The sequence below is a fragment of the Drosophila tropicalis genome, unplaced genomic scaffold (assembly GCF_018151085.1).
Source record: "Drosophila tropicalis isolate 14030-0801.00 unplaced genomic scaffold, ASM1815108v1 contig_593, whole genome shotgun sequence".
In the NCBI taxonomy this organism is placed as follows: domain Eukaryota; kingdom Metazoa; phylum Arthropoda; class Insecta; order Diptera; family Drosophilidae; genus Drosophila; species Drosophila tropicalis.
Window position 1 is genome coordinate 19,072,424 of NW_027173070.1, and position 20,607 is coordinate 19,093,030.

Sequence of the window (20,607 nt, forward strand, 5' to 3'; positions counted from 1 at the left end):
TAAGCCATATTCGAATGGCTTAAAGGAGTGGGAACTAGGTGAGAAGAGCAGCTATGACATTGCTCATGTTCTAATAATACTTATGAATATCATATAAACCAAAAAAAAAAAAAAGAAAGACCTTCCAACTTTTCAACTTATGTATGTATGTGATTTGCAAGAGGAACTCACCAAGGAAAGGATATTTTTTGTTTTGTTGTTGTTTGTTTGCTTTGTTTCCTTTTTTTTGGGTGTTTTTTTTTTTTCGAAAACAACAAACCAGTTCCGAGAGTGTCCGAGAGCCAAGCCTTTGGCTTGCTGGCCTCCATTATGGCGAGGCACCTGACACGTGTGAGTCCAGCCATCAGAGGAGCGAGCCGCACCTCCTCTGTCACTCACTAGCAGCGCCTTGACTTTGACTTTGCTTACCAAGCTAAGCCAAGGTAAAGTAAAGTAAACTGCTGCACCTCTTAAGCCAGCGTACACTGAGAGAAAAATGTTTAACCTTTACTAATGTGTAATGATTAAATGAAAATGTTTACTTTGTTAAACTGACACGAAGTCAGTCTTTTAAGGGTGATAGTTAATCGATAACTTTCATGGTGTTTAACGATAACACTAAACGATTTTTAGGTGAATCTTACTGTACTTTGATATAATGTGGTTTTATTTCAAGAAACTTAATGAAATTGCCAATATACATAAACTAGATATAATAGTGTTTGAGTATATTTTATGATTGTATTGTATGATTATTGATTTCTTTGATTATCGATAAAAGTATTCAGATTATAGATGAATCTTCTTGTTAATAATTTTAGTTACATTAACCATTTCAAAATGAAATGTAAAGTGTTAATTTGAGAGTGAAAAGGTCACCAAACTGATCGTTGATCGTTTACTTTATAGTTATCGATAAAAAGGATCAGATTTACCCACATCATCGATTTCTAATTGAACTGTAAAGTGGTGTCAATTTAATGAGAATGATAAGTTTAAAGTGCAAAGGTAAAAAATATTATAAATAATCGTTTCTATTCTCAAATAATTATCGATAACAATAATGAAGCTTTTATAAAAGGAAATGGCAAGTGCTTTTAGCTTTTAGAGAATCCCTAAAGATAGACAGAGGCATGTATGATAGATAGGAAGAAATATGCATTAGTGAAAGGAATTTATTAGTATTGAGAAGAGATAGACAAAACTATTGCTCTATTTATTAACCTTAAAAGGATCTTAAGAGAAGGCCAAGCTATTTGCTGAGTAAATTATAAAGTGATTGTTTTTGGGTTTCTTTTATTAAAAGGTCTTTTACACTTTCTATCACTGCAATCTACAAGACTTCTTCGTTTATTAAGAATAATAAGAATGATAAAGCAAAACACCTCATTCTTTTGTAATATATTTGAAACAATTTCTCTCAGTGTCTTTGAATTTTACGAGCTGCAAACCAAGAGCAAGCCCAAGTCCAAGTCCATGCTAAACGGAAGTCCGGTGAATGTTTAGTTATAGCAACTGCACCTTGTGACTCGGACTTTCTAAGGACCGACCAATATGGACTTTGAATTAAAGTTATTATTTAGTTTGTTTGCTTATTTTAGTGCTTTATATTTATTCCAAGTATATTTCAATTGCATTTTATTTAACCAATTTTGGGCAAATGCTTATGATAATTTAAAGCGAAACTCTAAATGGTGATGCACTTGAAAACACTCGAGTCATACTAGTCACTTCAGACATTGTTGTTGTTGTTGTTGTTGTTGTTGCTCTGCTATCTTATCAGGCAACTAAGTAATTCAAATGGCCATAAATCGTTGAAGAAGAACTACCCGGGCATAAAACCAAACGAGCCGACAAGGTGGAGAAAGATTCATATCTGATTTGTGTTTCCATTGACTACCTTACCTTTTCCTCGGCCTTTTCTTTTTGCCGTGACGTAACACAGATGGCTAAATAGCTGATAAAAAGTGTAAAAAGTGCTAACTAAGGTGCTGGATGGACGGGCATACCTACATACATTGTGTATGACCTTGACATTAGAGAACTGGGCTTGGAACTGCGTTTCGTTATGTTTTTGAAATCCATATATTTTAAAGATTCAAATCTCTGACTTCAGAGAGAGAGAGAGAGAGTAATATAAAATTATTTCTGTTTTCAACACGGAAGCGTGTAAAACGTTTCAAATCGAGAATGAGAACGTACTTCATTCCTCCAGCACCTCCTTCTCATCTCGCTCATGTTCGTATTCGTTTTGCATACTAATTAGCATTTCTTCTTCTACTTTATGTAGGTTAAGCACCAAAGTGAAGTACAAATTTCTTTGCTTTCATTTAGGTATTGCTTTTTGCCCACTTACACATGCTTTTGGTATGTGCAAAACGTCAATGAACAAGCCGTGGCAAGGCATAACTACATATTAGTCTCTTGTATTTGATAGCTCACTAATTAATTTCATGTCGAAATGGGAATATCGTGTTTGCTTGCGGTGCTTCTCGGTCTCCTCCGATATGTGATAGGTATGGGCCTTACATTGTAGTTATATGGCGCCAAAATGATAGACAAATTAATAGATTGTCTACACAGAAAAAAATTTTCAATCTTAGCTTTTGATCGGAAATTTGATTTGTTTTTTATTTCTATGAGTTTTCGTTTTCAAGTTGCTAATAATATCTGATATATTTGGCTTTAATTTTCACTACAAATGAAAAACTTCTTCAGATGAAACTAAAAAGAGAAAGCCATTCAAATACTTATGGCTTAATGTGAAACAAGAAAAAGGATAGGTAGCTTTTGGAAAGTATTTGTAACTATTTTCCAAGTTTTCATAATGAAATTGATATTCTCTTGCATTTGTCTTATAATTTTGAAGCCAAAATTGTTTAAGATTTCTCATCTATGTACTATATTTTTAAATTTAAAACTTTTTGTTGCATGACTCGTACAATTAATTGGAAGTATTAGACAAATTTTGAAGCCTAATAGCATTCATGATCATATGTATTGAAATCTTTGGCGATTTAACAATTTATCTAGCCTTGTCTCGAAACTCTTTGCCATTTGTCTGTCTTGTCGTCACGCCCTCAATTGTTATTGTTTATTATGATTGTTATTATTATTTATTATTTGTTTTGTTATTTATTTTTGCTGATTTCGATTGTTTCAAACACACTTTGTACATTAGATTCAAGGATGTGATAGAAAAACAAGAAGAAAACAAAAACTATATTTAGGCCTACACGATTTTAGATGGAATTTGACCTCATTTTTTGGCTACCTAACACAAGCTATTTGATGTTTGGGCCTGGTTAAGTAATTTAGATTAGGACCGACGATAAGTACTAACTCTTTGGCTATCTTTATGGCCAATTATACGGTAGCCTCTAGAGACCATAAAGTGGGCTAAAAATATGACAAATTGCTATTGCTCAAATCCCCCACCGCCTTAACAACAATCCCATCAATTATTTGAGTCAAGTTAAACCTGTGTATAAGCGCAATCAAACTGAATATAGATAAATATGGAGATATGTATATTGGCATGAAACTTAGGCTATAATTGTAACTAAAACATATATAAACTTTGAGTGTGATTTGCGTAAAGTGAAACAAAAGTGTTAATTATCGTTGATGAAATATTGCCAGAGCATGTCAAGTATATGAGTTAATATTTAGCATTTACAGGTTTCATTGAACTTGAAATTCAATTTTCATTCCCAATTTCATTAACAATTTCAACTTGAATGTGGAAGTAAACACTAAAGTCGACTTTAAAATGCACTTCCTTACTTACTTTTGACAAAGAGTGAGATCTACGAGAGAGAATCTAATCAATTACTTATTGAAACTGATATACCCGAATGGCATGTGTTACTGCAGAGTATAAAATGCATAAATAAATCATTGTAATGATTAATATTATTAAACAATCAAACATTAATTGAAGATGAAGTTATTCATTTTCTTATGCACTTTGTTGCATTTTGATTGATTAATTGAATTGATTGATGGATTGTCACCTTGTAATTAGGTTTAGCAATTTTTTTTTGGAAAGGGCACATTGCTAAAATCTGAGTAATTTACTGATATATCTGATTGAATTCTTAGAAAAAAGTTTGCCCCCCTCTTCACATTCGAAATGGAATGAATTTTTTATCACTTTGACTTTGATAAATAGAACTTTAGTTTTTGATAGAGGAAGAAAAGTACACGTTTCAAATTTAGTCTCTATTTGTTTTTTTTTGCTATCTTTTGTTTTCTGTTTAGTTTTGGTATGCCTAACACACATGTGCTTTTTGTGCATTCCATGATTTATTCCGTCATTAGATATATATATAAACATATATGTATATAGTATGTAGATATATAAGCACTCCATGTGAATTCTGAATGAATGTGTATTCAAGTTGTTTTTTTTTTTTTTTTTTTGGTGGAATCATGGGACAAGGGTAACCAAAATTTGAAGTGGTTTGAGCATTCCAAAAACCGATAATTGCCCTATTAAAAAAAGTGCTGAGACTTGACTCACTTGAGTGATAAGAACAATGTGGCCAACTAAAACTGGTCACATTCAATTGTCGGGAGTGAAAAAGTAAAGGTAATCAATGAAAAAAGTGCTCACTAATTCGTGTAGTAAGTTGAAAATTCGTTAAAGTAGGCCATCACATACAAATATTAAGAATTTACTAATACAGAATAGCATTAAATAGTTCACAAGTCTTTAGTTGTAAGTCTATGAATAAATGTATTATTGAGTCTAATGGGAATTTGCAAATTTAGATAAATATTGCATAATATATGAATTGAAAGTGTGTATAGACTGTTATATGGAATTTATCTGGGCAAATGTATATAATAAACTTTCCAAACACCTTGAAACCTTAGCACTGTCTTTGTGATCTTCCAGATTCTTATTACAACAAGAAATTCAGTTTAAAAAGGAGAGTTAAATATAAAAAATGTTCAAAAATACAGTTAGGACTGCTTATTAACACTAAAAATTACTTAATTTACTTAATGATGGAACGAAGAATCTGTGAAAATCAGTTTTTTGTGTGCGGATCTTGGCATATACACCCATAGGGTGAAATGGTATATTAAAGTAGCCAAAATGTATGTAACAGGCAGAATGAAGCTTCTCCGACGCCATTAAGTATATATATTCCTGATCAGGATCAACAGCGGGTCGATCTAGCCATGTCCGTCTGTCCGTCCGTATGAACACCTAGAACTCGGAGACTGTAAAGGCTAGAGCCAGCAAATTTGGTATGTTGACTCGCAGAGTATGTGAATTGGTCAAGTTTATTTCAAATTTTTGCCACTCCGTATACGTTTTTCAGCATACCGAATCTACATTTCATAAACTTTTAGAAGAAAAGCATTAAAAACTAATACGAATTCATATTCTTATTTGTGTAAAATAACTCCATAGAAGTTTCCCTACAAAAAAGGCAATTTTGTATGAACTTCTTCGTCGAATTTGTGTCTCCTCCTTGCTAAATTCTTAACGTTTCAAAATATTCAACAAAAAATGTGATCAATCCTATTTTGTTGACATTTTTTGAAAACAAATTCCGCTAATGATTCATGAGTTGATTGCTGAATGCATCCACTTTTTGTCTTCTTTTTGTTGTTTGCTTATCAGTGAGAGTGTTTTGTGATGCCCTGAAATTCAGTCAAGTGACTGACACTTACTAGAACATGATAACTATATCTATATGGAAGAGAATATTTTCAACTATTTACATCAGGCTTAGTGCAGGCTTAAATAATAAGGTTAAAGCCATTTATGATCATGTCCTCAGTGTCAGCCAACTGAAAATAAATATGATGATAAAGAATTGAGTAACAGAAGCACCAAAGACTTGAAAATGTCTGAGACTGAGACTGACTGAGAGATTCTCAGTTCTAAATAAAACATGCAAGTAGCAGTTGGTATGATAAAAACTTGTTTCGCATACTTTTGCCAATGAATTGTTTGTTGTTTTTTTGTTTTTGTGGAATAAATTAATTAACATCCCGAAACAATTAGCATTGAACTAAGCGAGGAGCCATTGAGTGGCATCTTGTCTTTTGGCTGTTGTTGTCAGGAAGTGAACAAATTAATTAATCAAATAATGTGAAAAACGGCAAAACAAATAAATAACTACAAATTATTGATTAACATATCGTATAATGAATGTGAATATTATTGTTGTGCATTGCAGATATGTCGAAATTTGTGGGCGTCGCCGATATCACAGAGAACAAGAATATATGGCGAATGCTGCTGGGTGAATTGATTGGAACATTTTTCTTGGTATTCGTTGGCGTTGGCAGTACCAGCAGCGGAAGTGTACCACAGATTGCATTCACCTTTGGCTTGACGGTGGCCACATTGGCTCAGGTAAGCCAAGAGAAATAAAATTACACGAAATTTCAAATTGAAAAATCACAAAAATTATCCAAAATTCAATCTAATGGTTATAGAGAGGCATGAATGCATGAATTTATCTACCAATTGCATATACATGGGCATACAAATATATCTCTAGTGTGTGTGTGTGTGTGTTTGTATCTATTCAAGGACACCGCCACCGCCGCGTTACACTTTCAGTCGTCGTCGTGCGTCTCATTCACAAAACTTTTGCTGCGTTTTGGGCAAAGACATTGGCATTTAAACGCAAAAAAAAGAAACAACAAAACAACAAAACAAGCTGCGAATGTAATTTACAAAATTGGCAGATTTACAGACGCACACACCACCAACACATACCACAAACAGACACACACACACACACACACTTAAACATACACTCACGCACAGTCATTAACTGCTGGCAGCTCAGTACACGCGTCGTATGAGTAACATTTTTCAATATCTCTCAACTCGCTTATGGCCAAATCAAACTCTATGTGACTGTGACTCTGACTGTGACTCTGCTCTGCTCTGCTGCATCGGGGCAATTAACATTAATCAACACGCAAAATATGCAATTAGATTATTATGCGTTTAATTACGTTATGCTCGGCTTTGACTTGGGGTTTCTTTTTCATTTTTTTTTTTTTTGTCGTTTTCGGTTTTTAAACGCCAATCAGCTTTTATTTGAATTTATGGCAAGCAACAAATAAAATTTTATGACTCTTTGGCACTGATTTTCCTTCACTTGAAACATGAAAAATCGCTTTAAGGTTAAGGCAAAGAAATTAACACTAAATATAGCCACAAAGTGCTTAACTTAATTTATGCAATCGAAAAACATTTTCAAAAAATGAAATTGTTAATGATTTTCAGACAAAAAGTCGTCATCACTTAAAAGTACAAAAGTTTACTTAAATTGCTTTAAAATTTTTGTTAAGTGTTTTCCATAGAGTAAATTTTAGCTGTAAAAATTTAGTTAGAAATTTTTCTTAAATTAGAAATCCTGTTATAAATATTTATTGTTTTGTTTTTTGTTGATTTACTTTTCATAAAATATAGGTCACATTTATTTTTTAATTCATTTAACACTTTAAATTTCTTAAAGTTGCTAATTATATATAAAGACTTAACTTAATAAAGTTTTAGAAAAATAAATTTGGATTAAATTTATATATTTGCTTTAGTTTCTTGGAATTCTTCTGTCTAATCTTAGACAGTTTTCTTTACTTCAAACTTTAGTTTCATTCTAACAATAAGATTTTCTTTTAATTTTGGTAATATTTGTAAAATTAAAAGTAGATCTAATTGTAAGTAAAATCTTACACCTAAAGATTATGTTAGATAAAGAATTTTGAAATTGTTTTGAAATGAAATACCACCAAACACGTTTGAGATGAGAAATAGAATAGAATATTATAAATTTGTTGTAGTTCATTTTGGACCTAGATTTCTTTTAGTTTTATAAATTTATCACATATGTACATATATGGGCCTAGATGAAAAACAAATTATTATGATTAAAATATCATTTTCTTAAAAATGGTTAAATATCACCTTGAAACGAAATTTCATTTGATTTTCTACAACAATTTTCTAATAAGAAAGCGATGAAGCTAATGAAATATTATTAGGGGAAAAACGATAACTTTTCCAAATACACAATTCTACAATTCTAATCCCAGGTTAAAAAATGTTTCTCTTTTTAAACTTTATGCCATAGCTATACTTCAAACGGGCAACAAAAACCTTCCATGTCCTTAATTAACATTAATCATGGCCTTTTCTAGGGGGATTAGTTGTGAATCCTGGCGAACCTTAATTAATTTTAACATATTTTCAAAGTAGAAAAGAAAATCTAAGAACGCAGATGTCTTCCCCTCAGGAAACCTGCTTGTTAACGAATTATTTATGTCGATAATCTAAAAACAATTAAAAATTGATGACTTTTATTATTCCCATGGTTCGCATCAACACTCTGTGAGGTTTATTCATAGATGATTTAACTTACCATGGCTTAAGAAGTTATAGGTAACATGTGTATTTCCAGTCATCAATCTGTTTCAATTTTGCTTATAATATAGTTCAACATCTTAACAATGGCTTAGTCAACATAAACTAAAGAAATATTGCAGTCTTAATGGCTAGGAACAACCTTTAAGGCATGGATTAATCTTAAAGATTTTTAACTCCTGTCTTTAGCCTTAAATATCCATTTTGAACGGCTCTTACTTATGACCTATCGCCAATTTTTCGCTTTAAGACAATCCCTAGACAGGGTGATCAGTTTTTTTTGTCTATCTGTTAAATTTTGTTTAGCAGATGTTGCAATCTGAAGACCACAAATGCAATGCAAAAACCATTTGTTACTTTACCATTCGATTTATGAATCTCTTCAACTAAAGCTTTATGTACTTGCTTATGCCCATACACATGAATATATATAGATGCCTAGAGAAATCATAATACAAAAACAATTAAAATGGTTACGTTGTGTTGCATTTTTGCATCACATTTTCACTATCTAAACATTAATGATTGTTGCTGAACATTAACAAATTTGTTTCGATTACCAAACGTCAACAGCGAACGGGGCAATAGCATCAGGTGAAAGATTGCATTGGCAATTGTGTGGCACGTTCGATTAGGTTGCATTTTGTTTGGAGGCGATGACGTGTGGCACGAGTCGAGACTCGAGACTGTGTCCGAGTTTCCAAGACTCACCGTTTCGGTTTGGGTTGGCTGAACTCTCCTATGGTATTTCCTAACATACGACGACAATTGTATATACGTTCATAGTTTTTGTTTTGTTCGTCATTATATTACAAAAACAATGGCAATAAATATAATGAATAGCTATAGCTAACTGTTCAATGGAGCGTTGGAAGCGCGTCAAATGAGAAACGTGCTAATTGCAGGTAATTTAATGCCTCTGCTTTTATGGTATGCCGATGTTGTGAGTAGTTTGTTTCTCGTAATATATATCATTTTTACTGATCAAAATACAAACACAGAAAGCGCGGAGAAATTTTAATGGGTCATCTTGTAGAATATAGGGTGAAGTAAGGGAAGTATAGTGAAAGGAATTTGCTTTAAGATCCTAAGAAACCTAATGCCAATCCCTTTAGACCTTAAGACATTGAAGATTTCTTATGAAGGATAATCGGGTTCTATTCTATAGTTTAATATCTCATTTTGCATTCTTTTTCATAACATCGCTTAACAACACTGATCTACTATATGAATTTTTATTTACCGTTTAATAGTTTGTAGTTTTCAAAGAAGCTTGATAGCACAAATTGATCTTCTATCATAAAGCTCCGTTTCATTTTCAGTGCTGTAAAGTTATATTCCTTTTCATGCAACTTACAAGCGTTTACCAACACTACAAAACTGTATTGCTGCGCAGTTAATGTTGCCAAATTAACCTCACCCTGTATATTCAGCGAGACAACTAAAATTTGTTTCTGACATCCTGCCAAGAAAGCGCAACAATTTAACACACACAGATTATAAATGTAAAATAATATAAACATTTCTAAGATTTGCATTTTATGGTCAGTCAGCAATATAATAGAAATTCCCCCCCCAATGATTCGGATTTATTTTGTTTTCTTGTCATTAGTTTATATGCAGGTCGTGTAAACAAAATAAATTTTCAAATGCCGGCAGTTTTTTCTTCTCCAAGATTTCGATCAGACAACAAGTGCTGAGAGTGGGTGAGTGAGGGGGGGAGGGATTGGCAAAATCACTATCGAAGAGACCCGCATTTGTTTGTTTGTTTGTTTGTGTGTGTTTTTGGTAAGCCACAAATCAATAAACTGCAACAACAACTTAAATTTGTGCGTATACCCATTCACGTTTTGAACTTTTGGTTTTTTTTATTTTTTTGTTTTTTGGGTTTTTTGTTGTTTCAAACGGACCGACTTGTAAAGCAACACCGTGGCTTTGGCTTTGGCATTGCTTTGATTCGCAACATTCGATTTGGCAACATTTTGCTGGCAATTGCAGAAAACCAGAACGAAAACGAAATGAAACAAGTTAACATTCAATTTAACTAAAAAAGCCATAAAATATGATTTAAAACGCGTAAATGTTGCCACAACAACGTGAAACGCAAAACAAATGCGAGCAGACACTCTGACTGCTATTCATGCGTAAGCCGATCAAATGTCTATATATATATACATACATATATATTTAGTTATTTATTTATTTATATGTAGGTATATATGTATGTATAAATTTGTTAACCACATATTATGGCAGACTTGTTGTAGCCAAAGCGAAGCAGACAAATAGAATGCTTGAGTGACCATTTGGTTCTATTTAATGCTTGAATTGCCAGTTTTCAGATTCAGTCAATGGGCAATTTAATATTATGTTTTGTTTACAAACGAATAACTGAAATTGCATTTTAATGACTTTGATCTCGAATTGAATATTAAGAAACTGGCAATATACATTGTATGTACTTTTCTTTTTTCTATTAATTGATTTTGCAGTCGCATTCAATTGCTAATAATTATTATGCGTAGCGAATAGCGAGTAAGTGATCCTAGCGAGTCAGTGCATTATTATGCTTAGCGAGTAGCGAGTAACTAACGCGTGAAGATCTCTCTACAAAGACTCGTTTTTGATAGTAAAATAAATAAAGCTTAATTCATTTGCCCTAAATTTATTTACTGCTTAAGCTAGAAGTTAGTTTACTGCTTGAAGTTAGAAATGATATGGGTTAGGTTAGGTTCAGCCGGTGGACTTCCATTCAGGAGTCACACTTAGACCGATGTGGTCCGTAATGTTGCCGGACTGAGTAAAGATATACATAATTTTTACCTTAAGCCTTCTTGTAAATGTTGTTTCCGTGCAACCATTCTTATTTATCTGTGTGGAAAGAGAGTAAAGAGTCTTTTCGCCTTCATTAAGTGAGTATGACACATACAATAAATATTTGTTGTGTTTATTTTAAATCAATGCATTATTTCTCTCGATGCTAAAGAAAGTTATTTATGTGACTGTAAAATCATCGAGATTAAACTTCTGATGTTTAGCAATAAAGTTATTACAATGGGATACAAAGTAAAAAACTGCACACAAATTTTAAACTTATTGAATGAACTAAGAATAAGTGACAATTTATTAAACACAAAACACAAATTTTGTATTTAGATTTTTTGTTGATAAGTTATAAACATTAAAAATATTCGTACTCGCTTTAGCTAGTAAAACAACTTAACAAATAACGAGTAAAACTGATTATTCTAACGAGTAACCTGTAAGCAAAATTTTCTTAAGTATTTATACCATACACCCATAGTGTATATGGTATATTAAAGTCGCCAAAATGTATGTAACAGGCAGAAGGAAGCTTCTGCGACCCTATAAAGTATATATATTGTTGATCAGGATGAACAGCCGAGTCGATCTAGCCATGTCCGTCTGTCCGTCCGTCCGTCCGTCCGTCCGTATGAACACGCAGATCTCGGAGACTATAAGAGCTAGAGCCACCAAATTTGGTATGTATACTCGTGTATTATGTACATATATAGAGTTAATTGGAATTTCGGCCACGCCCCCTTACGCCCCCAGGAATCACATAAAACTATTTTTCTTAAAAAGTATAATAGCTAGAGACATCAAATTTGGTATTCAGACTAGCTTAATAGACGCGCAGAAACTGACTATTTAAAAATTTTGCCACGCCCACTTCCGCCCCCGCAAATTAAACAAAACTGATTTTATCAAAAACAAACAAAGCTAAAGTCACCAAATTTAGTATGTACACTGGCTTAGTATGCGCGCAGAGTATATATGTTTTCATATTTTGCCACGCCCACTTCCGCCTCCATAATTAAGAAAAAAACCGATTTCCTCCTGTAGACTAATTAATCTTATATATTTCTACAAAACTACCAAATTTTATTGAAATCGGACTAGAAACATGCAAAATATGCGTATGAACGTATTTTACTAAGCGGTCCACAAGGCCAGAATTGGCCGTTGGCTAGTAGCGGCGCTAGAACGCTCGTGTGTTTGTAGAGTGAGCGAGATAGCACATACTATGAAACATGTAAAAACAATTTAATAGACATACATTTGGTTTTCGAAATTTGAAATATTTGTTTCACCTGGTGTATGGTATACCCAAGTCGACGAGTCGACTTACTTGCTTCATTTTAAGTTATTTTTATCAATTTGAATGTATGATTATCAGGAAAAGGACTGCACATTTAAATATTTAATAATCAGATTTTACAAATTTATTTGATCTCAACGAGTAAAGCGTAAGAAGCGCCATCTTGCTTTCCTTTTAACGAGTACCTGGTAACAAATGGTGTCTTCAGTTCCTAGAAGTAACGAGTAAAATATTGTATTTTAAATGTTTTAATTATTTGATTTAATTTATAAGCCGATCACTAATTTTCTTATCCTAGTAAGAGCTTACTTTAATTAAAAAGTAACGAGTAGGCAAATTCCCTTTTTAACTAGTAAAGACTAGTAACAGTTTAGCATTTTTCGTACAATATTCTGAGTCTTTTTATTCAAATTGAATGTTTCAAAGTCAACAAATGTCTAGACATTTGAAAATTTAAATGTTGCAATTCAAAAACTCAAGAATATCGAATGTCCGATCACAGATAGATCTTCCAAATGAATCATAGTTTTTGTATGGTTAACACGCACTAACAATTTTTTTTGTGCTATACGAAATTTATTTGCAACATAATCTGTTGTTTGCTGCATAAATTAAGTTTAATTGTGGGTCTTGGGTTTGATCGCTGCTCAATCGATATCTCAATCTCTCTTTCTATTTAACTATACGACTTGGGCCATTAAAAATTTGATTAATTTCAAGAGTGTGACTCGAGTGTGCAATTAAAAAAAGTTGAGCACAAAAGAATCAAAGCTGGCCAATAGCACAAAAGAAACCAACAGAACAATGTGGCGGCTAACAACGTTAACAAAACGTTTTAGGCCTAGAGTCGTGTTGGACTTAATGCTCCATGATCTTGATGCATTTTTCACACACAGTCACCTGCAAAAAAAAAAAAAAAAACAGGCGTAAGGTGATCAGAGGTCGGCGAGGGGTGGGAAAACCAAACTGCAATGCAACACGCATGAACAAAATGTCAAGTTGAAGTTGCCTCGGTTGAAGCCGGGGCGTTGCATGAGTTTTACTTGCAAGTGACTTGATTTTGCTCTCGGCTTTGGAGGCTTTGTAATTAGCGTTTTTTTTTTCTCTTTTTGTGTTTCGAATTTATTAATTAAACACACACACACATAGACACACAACGCCGACGACATTGGCCGAGGAGCAAAACTATATTAAAATCGAATTGAAATCAACCAAAAAGCATAAACCAACAAGCAAGAAACCGAAAAGATATGGAGCTACATAGAAGCCTGCCTAAGCACAGAGATACGATACAGACTATAGTATGTAGTATTAGATCGACATCGACCTTGAGAGGCTTGCAATATTGCGTGTTTTTTTTTTTTTTGCAAAAACTTGCTCGTTATTCATTTTCATTCATACGAATATACTCGTCGGACTTAGCTCACTCAAGTGGCAATTTGTTGTTTGATTTCCATTTTGCCTAAAGTGAAGTGATTTCACTTGAACTGCGTTGTGTGTGTGTGTGTATGTGTGTGGAGACTCTGGGGGACCGGCTTGAGATGATGACTAAACAGAACATAAAACACACTTTTACTTTTAGCTATAAAAGATGCTTGAACTTTAAAAAAGTACATACTTACATACGCATAGATAACTTGTATATATGTATATGTATATACATTACAATCGACGATCGACATCGACTTTTTGGAGTGCATCTCTTCAACTTATTGTTAGACAAATTGCTTGTATCCGTTGTGTCTTTGGTGCAGCAAGTGAGCACACACATTTTAGTTTAGTTTTTTTGTTTTTTTCTGTCTATTGTGCAACAATTGCCAAAAATTGACTTAAAAACAAGAGTGCAAACTCAAGAGGAACCAACTCATTGTCAGCTGCCATGGCTAAAAAAAAAAAAAAAAAACAAAATAAAAGACAATTCGCAAAAAGGGTAAACATTTCCAAGCCCAGAGATGTTAAAGATACCAAACGACAAGTTGACATTTGACAAAGAGCCCCAAGACATGGCAAAAGACAGAAAAGAACCATCTTATATCTATATTAATTTTGATATTCAGTTGATAAGTTAAGTGGAAATTTATTCTACATTAAGATGACTTTACCATTAACGAGAGCTTCTGCAGAAAACGGTTTCAATAAACATTGGTATGGATTACTAGCCAACTTTCTAACTTTTGGCAGTTGCTTAAGCTTGAGTTGAGGGATCAGGCCCTACAAAGCTGGAACATAAACATTACTTAATATACACAATTTTGATGCCTATCAATTATAATTTTGAAAGTCTAGAAACTAAAGTTAAACTAAAATAATTATATGGTATACTATTATATGCTTTATTTAGTTAAAAAGAAGTAGAGACTTCTGACCAAATAGGTCAGGATCCGAACGAAAATTTTGGAAACATTTTCTTTTCTATTATAATGTATTTATGAATAAAATACACTTATTTTTTTATATTTAAGTCGTAAAGCATTTCTATTTTAAATTAATGCAAGTAGATCCAAAAAAATATATGTATCTAGGTCTGAATTGCTCAATAATCGGCTTGATTAACCAATGGATATCCCAATTAAACATTAACTTCTTAAATCTTAAAAATGTTGAGCTATTTATCCAACTGACTAGAGGCAACTAGGACAATCAGTTTAATGAAAGGGATAATAAATGTTCTAATCGATACATTGCGCCACAGAGGCGACTAATAAAGTGATAAAATCAGTTATATTAACTTAATATTTAGCTAAAAATTTCACAGTTCTTGATTAAGTTAGTTTTTAAATAAATAAAAAAGAGGAAGCCGCACAGGGAGAGAAAATATAAATTTTCTAATCGATTCATTGCGTCACAAAAGATGCTAATAATGTGATAAAATCAGTAATACTAACATAATATTTAGCTAGTTCTTGATTAAGTTAGTTTTTAAATACAGTTCAAAAAGTTCAGTGTTCAAAAATATGGTATCTCATCACCTTAAAACATTTATATTAATTTTTCGACATGTTAAACACTAAAAATTAAATTTTTTTTCATATTTTTCAAAGAATAGGATATAAAGATGAGAATAGTGACTAGATTCCGTTTGTTTTACATTGGTTTTAATAATTTGTTAATGACTTTTGCGAAATACACCAAGAAGTACCTGTTCATAATTATAGTAGTGGCTACAAAGAAGTCCAAAAAAAAAAAAAAAAAACAGTTTCATTTAATTCAGAAGTGATTTTTTAAGTTCTTCCTAATGAGTACTTTGTTGTATATGTAGCCTTTTTTAAATACCGACATCGCATCGGCGGATCATCGAGTCGATGAGGTCCTGACAACGCTTTAAGGGGATTGTAAATAAAAAAGAGGAAGCCGCACAGGGAGGTTTTCTTTGAGATTCTATTGTTTACATTTTTACATTTCTTCGTATCAAATGATGTAAAATCGTATGAAATTCAAAGTTTACTGTAATTTGCATCCATCAGAAACAAAAGTTCAATTTAAAGGAGCTTTCACTGGAGCTTTTTGCTGTAGAAAACCCTGCAACAGACTAGTGTATCTCGCCAACGACCATACTACGTTGAATACATCGGTTCTCGTCCGATCACCGAAATTAAGCAACGTCGGGCGCGGTTAGTACTTAGATGGGGGGACCGCTTGGGAACACCGCGTGTTGTTGGCATCCCAACAATCTTTTTTACATTTTTTTTTATGCATAACGTGACTACCGCTTGAATAGGAAATAATCTTAACGACTAGCACTATTAATGCATTTTGTTAAGTGATTTTAAAGGGCTTGGTTAGGAAAATATATTTTACTGTTTATCGACAGCTTGCAAGTTTATGACTTCATTACATGGTTTACTGCTTTATGCGAATGTCATAGAAAAATCAAAAGATGATGTTGATGTTTACATACTTATGTTAGTTAGACAGTGAACTTTCTTAATAAATATGTTTGTAATAGAGAGTTATACATATCAATATTTGAGAATAGAATGAGACGCTTTAATGAATCGAACCTCTAGAGAACCATATGCAGGGAATGAGACGTATTTGGAGCTATTTCTCACGATTTCTTATCTTCTTTCTTGTTTCAGGGTCTGGGTCACATCAGTGGATGTCATATCAATCCGGCCGTTACTATTGGGTTCTTCATTGTGGGCGAGATGAGCATTCTGAAGTCCGCCTTCTATATTATTGTACAATGTGTGGGGGCCATAGCTGGAGCAGCTGTGATCAAAGTGGCTGTGAATGGTATTGATACCCAAGAGTTGGGCATATCGGCATTCAATAGTGGCTTGAATGTAGGTCAGGCTGTATTGATTGAAGCTCTGATCACCTTCATTTTGGTATTTGTGGTTAAAGCGGTGTCAGATCCCGGTCGTCAGGATATCAAAGGATCAGCTCCCCTGGCCGTGGGTCTATCCATTGCTGCAGGTCACTTGTGTGCTGTAAGTTTATTGAACTCTACGCATAGATCAAATGAATGGGTAATAATTTATCCCTCTCTCTCTCTCTCTTGTAGATATCATTGACTGGTGCTAGCATGAATCCGGCTCGCTCTTTTGGCCCGGCTGTGGTCCAGGGTTTGTGGAAAAATCATTGGGTCTATTGGGTGGGTCCTCTTGCTGGCGGCATTTTAGCCGGTCTTATCTACAGGTTCATTTTCAAAGTGCGCAAGGGAGACGATGAGGCCAGCTCGTATGACTTTTAATTCTACGGAAATTTCAACATAGTTTCCATTAATTGTTGTCCCAGCTATCTACATATTTGCAAGACATCCCCCTCATCACACACTCACCCACCCACCCACTTTCCCTTCATTTACACTATCATAAACACTCTTCCCATTTTGATTTCCACGCATTGAAATTTAGTTTAGTGCAATCACACAACAACAAAAAGCAAAAACAAAATCTGTTGAACAATTTTTATTTGTTGAAAAATAAAAATCGCTTTGTTACCACATTAAATGAAAATGATTTAATTTTAAGCATTTAAATTATATTTTTAATCTCGAAAGCAAAAAAATAAATTTATAAATGTTGATTTGTTGATGATACTCTCAATGTCTACTGAATCACAGTATATCGAGCACAAAATATATAATTACATGCACTCAAGCATTTGATATATTATAACAAATCAGACTTGTAATTGTATTTGTAACTGTATTATTGAATATGTGTAATAAAAATTTAAGAAAATTCCAATTGGTTGACCCTTTTGAAATCGACATGGAAAGCACTACAAAGAAAAATATAACCCATACGCCAATTGGGTTAAGAATATTACAAAGTATCTATTCTATGGTTAGTGGTAGTATGGTCGTTGGCGAGATACGCTAGTCTGTTGCAGGGTTTTATATGCCTTATGGCCACCTGATGCTTCTTTGCGTTTTGTATCTGACTCTGTAGCTGACTTTGTATCTGACGGATGCAAAAGAGTCCTAGACGCTAATACAGGATTGTCTTGATTTTTGGTTCATTTTAGGTCATTGAATGACTGCCAACTAAAGTGAAATTGATGGAAAATACAAAGTAAAATAAGAAAAATTTAAACTCTGAATATTCGTACAACAGAAAAAAATACAAATTATTAAATACAAATTACAAATTAAAATTGCTACAACAAAAAGAAAGCGTCTATTAGTTATTTCGTGACAAAGAAAAATATAACCCATACGCCAATTGGGTTGGAAATATGACAAAGTATCTTTCGCAAAAAATAAATGTAAAAAAGATTGTTGGGATGCCAACAACACGCGGTGTTCCCAAGCGGTCCCCCATCTAAGTACTAACCACGCCCGACGTTGCTTAATTTCGGTGATCGGACGAGAACCGATGTATTCAACGTAGTATGGTCGTTGGCGAGATACGCTAGTCTGTTGCAGGGTTTTATATGCCTTATGGCCATCTGATGCTCCTTTGCGTTTTGTATCTGACTCAGTAGCTGACTTTGTATCTGACGGATGCAAAAGAGTCCTAGACGCTAATACAGGATTGTCTTGATTTTTGGTTCATTTTAGGTCATTGAATGACTGCCAACTAAAGTGAAATTGATGGAAAATACAAAGTAAACTAAGGAAAATTTAAGCTCTGAATATTCGTATAAAAGAAAAAATACAAATTATTAAATACAAATTACAAATTAAAATTGCTACAACAAAAAGAAAGGGTCTATTAGTTATTTTGTGACAAAGAAAAATATAACCCATACGCCAATTGGGTTGGAAATATTACAAAGTATCTTTCGCAAAAAAAAAATGTAAAAAAGATTGTTGGGATGCCAACAACACGCGGTGTTCCCAAGCGGTCCCCCATCTAAGTACTAACCGCGCCCGACGTTGCTTAATTTCGGTGATCGGACGAGAACCGATGTATTCAACGTAGTATGGTCGTTGGCGAGATACGCTAGTCTGTTGCAGGGTTTTATATGCCTTATGGCCACCTGATGCTCCATTGCGTTTTGTATCTGACTCTGTATCTCACTTTGTATTTGACGGATGCAAAAGAGTCCGAGACGCTAATACAGGATTGTCTTGATTTTTGGTTCATTTTAGGTCATTGAATGACTGCCAACTAAAGTGAAATTGATGGAAAATACAAAGTAAACTAAGGAAAATTTAAGCTCTGAATATTCGTATAAAAGAAAAAATACAAATTATTAAATACAAATTACAAATTAAAATTGCTACAACAAAAAGAAAGGGTCTATTAGTTAGATGGTGGCAAAGAAAAATATAACCCATACGCCAATTGGGTTGGAAATATTACAAAGTATCTTTCGCAAAAAAAAAAATGTAAAAAAGATTGTTGGGATGCCAACAACACGCGGTGTTCCCAAGCGGTCCCCCATCTAAGTACTAACCGCGCCCGACGTTGCTTAATTTCGGTGATCGGACGAGAACCGATGTATTCAACGTAGTATGGTCGTTGGCGAGATACGCTAGTCTGTTGCAGGGTTTTATATGCCTTATGGCCACCTGATGCTCCATTGCGTTTTGTATCTGACTCTGTATCTCACTTTGTATCTGACGGATGCAAAAGAGTCCTAGACGCTAATACAGGATTGTCTTGATTTTTGGTGCATTTTAGGTCATTGAATGACTGCCAACTAAAGTGAAATTGATGGAAACTACAAAGTAAACTAAGGAAAATTTAAACTCTTTATGTTCCTATGACAGAAACGAATATAAAATGCAAAATACAAATAGAAATTGCTACAAAAAAAAGGGGTCTATTAGTTATTTTGTGACAAAGAAAAATATAACCCATACGCCAATTGGGTTGGAAATATGAAAAAGTATCTTTCGCAAAAAATAAATGTAAAAAAGATTGTTGGGATGCCAACAACACGCGGTGTTCCCAAGCGGTCCCCCATCTAAGTACTAACCGCGCCCGACGTTGCTTAATTTCGGTGATCGGACGAGAACCGATGTATTCAACGTAGTATGGTCGTTGGCGAGATACGCTAGTCTGTTGCAGGGTTTTATATGCCTTATGGCCACCTGATGCTCCTTTGCGTTTTGTATCTGACTCTGTAGCTGACTTTGTATCTGACGGATGCAAAAGAGTCCTAGACGCTAATACAGGATTGTCTTGATTTTTGGTTCATTTTAGGTCATTGAATGACTGCCAACTAAAGTGAAATTGATGGAAAATACAAAGTAAACTAAGGAAAATTTAAGCTCTGAATATTCGTATAAAAGAAAAAAATACAAATTATTAAATACAAATTACAAATTAAAATTGCTACAACAAAAAGAAAGGGTCTATTAGTTAGATGGTGGCAAAGAAAAATATAGCCCATACGCCAATTGGGTTGGGAATATGACAAAGTATCTTTCGCAAAAAATAAATGTAAAAAAGATTGTTGGGATGCCAACAACACGCGGTGTTCCCAAGCGGTCCCCCCATCTAAGTACTAACCGCGCCCGACGTTGCTTAATTTCGGTGATCGGACGAGAACCGATGTATTCAACGTAGTATGGTCGTTGGCGAGATACGCTAGTCTGTTGCAGGGTTTTATATGCCTTATGGCCACCTGATGCTCCATTGCGTTTTGTATCTGACTCTGTATCTCACTTTGTATCTGACGGATGCAAAAGAGTCCT

The 20,607-nt window shown here is 33.8% G+C and overlaps 1 protein-coding gene, 4 non-coding genes and 2 pseudogenes across 9 annotated transcripts in view; 2 read left to right on the forward strand and 5 right to left on the reverse strand.

Moving 5' to 3' along the window:
* Drip (aquaporin homolog protein drip) overlaps nt 1–17,704 on the forward strand; it is a 28,077-nt gene extending 10,373 nt beyond the window's left edge. For 3 of the 5 annotated variants that reach the window (XM_068290317.1, XM_068290316.1, XM_068290318.1), the window contains exons 2-4: nt 6,183–6,361; nt 16,589–16,942; nt 17,017–17,704. In XM_068290317.1, coding sequence (XP_068146418.1) covers nt 6,183–6,361; nt 16,589–16,942; nt 17,017–17,205 — 722 coding nt within the window. In that variant the 3' untranslated portion in view covers nt 17,206–17,704. Of the gene's footprint in view, nt 1–5,895; nt 5,911–6,182; nt 6,362–16,588; nt 16,943–17,016 lie in introns of those variants that run through there. The other 2 variants (XM_068290319.1, XM_068290320.1) reach the window with 2 other exon arrangements.
* Nucleotides 16,051–16,170, forward strand: LOC137578429 (5S ribosomal RNA; annotated as a pseudogene).
* Nucleotides 17,705–18,243: 539 nt separating the features above from the next.
* On the reverse strand, nt 18,244–18,362 carry LOC137578471 (5S ribosomal RNA). Its single transcript, XR_011032673.1, has one exon. It is a non-coding gene; the product is annotated as a 5S ribosomal RNA (ribosomal RNA).
* A 415-nt stretch (nt 18,363–18,777) lies between these two features.
* On the reverse strand, nt 18,778–18,896 carry LOC137578483 (5S ribosomal RNA). Its single transcript, XR_011032684.1, has one exon. It is a non-coding gene; the product is annotated as a 5S ribosomal RNA (ribosomal RNA).
* Nucleotides 18,897–19,312: 416 nt separating this feature from the next.
* On the reverse strand, nt 19,313–19,431 carry LOC137578494 (5S ribosomal RNA). The gene has a single exon (XR_011032695.1). It is a non-coding gene; the product is annotated as a 5S ribosomal RNA (ribosomal RNA).
* A 406-nt stretch (nt 19,432–19,837) lies between these two features.
* Nucleotides 19,838–19,956, reverse strand: LOC137578506 (5S ribosomal RNA). Its single transcript, XR_011032706.1, has one exon. It is a non-coding gene; the product is annotated as a 5S ribosomal RNA (ribosomal RNA).
* A 416-nt stretch (nt 19,957–20,372) lies between these two features.
* Nucleotides 20,373–20,492, reverse strand: LOC137578430 (5S ribosomal RNA; annotated as a pseudogene).
* Nucleotides 20,493–20,607: the final 115 nt, after the last annotated feature.